The 2,943-nt window shown below is 41.1% G+C and overlaps 1 protein-coding gene across 1 annotated transcript; it reads right to left on the reverse strand.

The window, feature by feature from the left end:
* Window positions 1-472: 472 nt before the first annotated feature.
* Window positions 473-2,808, reverse strand: LOC106959736 (extracellular calcium-sensing receptor-like; the record flags this gene model as incomplete). Its single annotated transcript, XM_015052494.1, has 5 exons — window positions 2,421-2,808; window positions 1,993-2,287; window positions 1,088-1,879; window positions 709-936; window positions 473-596 (listed from the first exon to the last, which is right to left on the reverse strand). Coding segments are annotated over exons 1-5 (1,735 nt in total), but the record flags the coding sequence as incomplete, so codon positions are not given.
* Window positions 2,809-2,943: the final 135 nt, after the last annotated feature.

Consider the following 2,943-nt stretch of genomic DNA (forward strand, 5'->3'; position numbering starts at 1 on the left):
GTCCTTCAACATCACCTCATCATGTACAGATCTGGAAAACGTTAGAGCCCACTGCACTGAGGCCGATTCAAAACCTCCTGGTTATTCCACCAGATACTGATTTCTGAGTTAAAACATTAGTATTGTTGTTTCTAAATGAAGATTAATTTGTTGTCTTTCCATTTTTTCAGGTCTTTTTCCTTGTTTTGACCATTTCTCGTTTTCTGAAAATAAAAACTAAGTTTTTGCTTAGAATTTCGGAGACATGTTGTCAGTAGTTCATAGAATAAAAGAACAATGTTCATTTTACTCAAACATACTGTAAAAAGCAAAATCAGAGAAACTGATCATTTTAAGTGCTCTCTTAATATTTTCCAGAGCTGCATAAAATTTCATTTTATTTTTTCCCATAAAAAAAACTTAAATATCTCAGTATTTTTGTACTATTTAGAATATTATCTGTTACTTCTTCATGTATTAAATATTATCTAACCTGTGCTGTTGCTTATTTCTCCCTCTGCACAACTTATACAGTCGTAGCAGCAAACAGGTTTTCCTTTCTGGAGAACCTTGTGTGTTCCTGGGGGACACTTCTCACTGCAAGCTGAAACAGGGACCTGCATGGAAACAAACAATGGGAATGAAGTAAACAAATAAAAAGTAAATTTCTGGGTCTTTTCCATAAGAATGGGCTGAAATTCTTTGCCATACTATCTACAGCAGGATTACCTGCTTTGAATTTTGAGCAAAAACTACAGACTTCTCCTGCACATTCATCTGCTCGTCTGCTGGTAAAGACGCGTCGTAAAGACCGACGCTCACAAAGCTCACAGGGCCGTTTTCTCTTGGCTGCCAGTTTATAATCTCATATTTTGCTGCCGGGTCTCCGTTCTCATCGAAGTAAACCTCTTCTCCTTCCTTTGTTTTGAAGTGAATTCTTTTTATATGCTGTAAAATCTAAAGAATGAAGAGCTAACATATAGTAAACCATGTACTTACATTAATTCAAATAAAATCATTTGTGAGATCTCATGTTTTACGTTAAAAAAGATTCTCTTTAACAACTGTTTTTTGATGTCAGGTGTGTTAATGTTGATATCAGGCTCACCGTTAATGGGTCTAGTGGCAGCTTGTTGTTGCATGCTTTATTACAACCTAGAATATTGTGCAGAGCGTGAGCCACTGCATACACTCCTTTATACATATTGTTAAGCATAGGCATCTGTGACATGTCGGTGAAGCTGTTTTCCACTCCAGTCAGATTCTCATGGCCAGTGCAGAGCCTCTGGGTTTCTCCTGCTTCTGACTGTTTGACCTTGCAGCTAAATAACGCCTCCCAGAACTCCACAAACAAGTCATTGCTGGTTAAATACAGCGGTTTCACATCAAGTATGAACTCTTTGAGTCCACTGACATTCGCTTTGGGGATGGAAAGGCCTATGGCTCCGTCCAAAATGCGCTTATTGTCTCGCGAGGCGCTCTGAAAATCAAAGATCCAGGCCTCGGTGCCGACCCACTGGTAGCCAGTCAAGTTGGCCCTGGAAAACTCTTTCAGGATAACATCCATGTCCGCATCGGAAATAAAAGCGACGATCACCTTCGAGGTGGAAGACCTGACCGTTTCGATTATCTTTTGTATCTTGTCCCACGGATCTGTCCGGAAAAAACTTAGAGAATACTCCAGACAGATGCCCAGCTGCTCGGCAGTCTCCGTGAACGTGGCCATGCCGTTGTTGCCGTAGTCATCGTTTGTTCTAATAGCCCCGATCCAAGTCCAACCAAAGTGCTTCACCAACTGGGCCAGAACTCTGCTCTGATAGTAGTCGCTGGGTATTGTTCTGAGAAATGACGGGTACTTGGATTTATCACTGAGACAAGCACACGTGGAAAATTGACTTATCTAAAATAAAATAATTACACAGCCTTAGATCAACACATATATTCTCACATTTTCTGTCTCTTTTACATTGCAAGGTGTACCAACATGATGTCGATGTTAACAGTCTCACCCACCAGTGGGACAGAAAACGGTCCAATGACGGTGGCTATAGCCATGCTCGGAGACGACGAGGCTTCCCCCATTATAGCCTGCACTTGTGCAGGTCTTGCGCATGCCTCGGAAGTTGCAGACACATTTGCATTACCATTGACCAAGGCCAGAGACACTTTAATACTTCTAGCAATGGAGTCGCAAGTGTCGTAAATCTTACAGCCCAGATAAATCCCTGGTAGCAGGTCTGAGCTGTTATTGATCTCCTCGATGGTGAAAAGCATAGCCTGGAGCATCTGGAATTCTCTGAAATTCAAACTTGATTGACAAAGTTTTACACAGCTGGCATGATAATCAGCCCCTTATGAAAATAGTAAAACAAAACATTTTAATTGTGAAATGAAAACAAAAGTCTAAACATTTAGAAATGGTGTTTATGTAAATAGATTACCTGGTGCACTGTAGGTGTGGAGGTTTTTCCTCATAAAGAGTCTCCACGTCGTTCCAGCTGACATGGAGAGAGAAGACTCCCCCCAGCATGATGTCTCCATCCTTCACTAGTTGTGGGAACTCCGGGTCTCCGATGTGTGTGCACAGTTGCTGTTCAGCATGAGAAAAATATGCCGACAACAACAGAAGCAGAAAGACCCAACCCTGCTCTGGCTGTTTCATTCTAGACCTTTTGCTCAGGGACGGAGATAAATCACCTGGCAACATCACATATACATTAATGGTGGATGGAGACATCCACCATTATTTATGCTATTCTGAAGAGGCACATGATGGCTGAAGAGAACAATAATGCATCTCTCAGGAGATGTGAGACGGAACATGACCAAATGAAGAAAGTGGTGAAGTAGAGGTTAAGTATTATGCAAAGTGGTGAAGTAGAGGTTAAGTATTATTGCAAAGTGGTGAAGTAGAGGTTAAGTATTATTGCAAAGTGGTGAAGTAGAGGTTAAGTATTATTGCAA

The sequence above is a fragment of the Poecilia latipinna genome, unplaced genomic scaffold (genome assembly GCF_001443285.1).
Source record: "Poecilia latipinna isolate Pla-1442-1.1 unplaced genomic scaffold, P_latipinna-1.0 Scaffold1115, whole genome shotgun sequence".
NCBI lineage: Eukaryota > Metazoa > Chordata > Actinopteri > Cyprinodontiformes > Poeciliidae > Poecilia > Poecilia latipinna.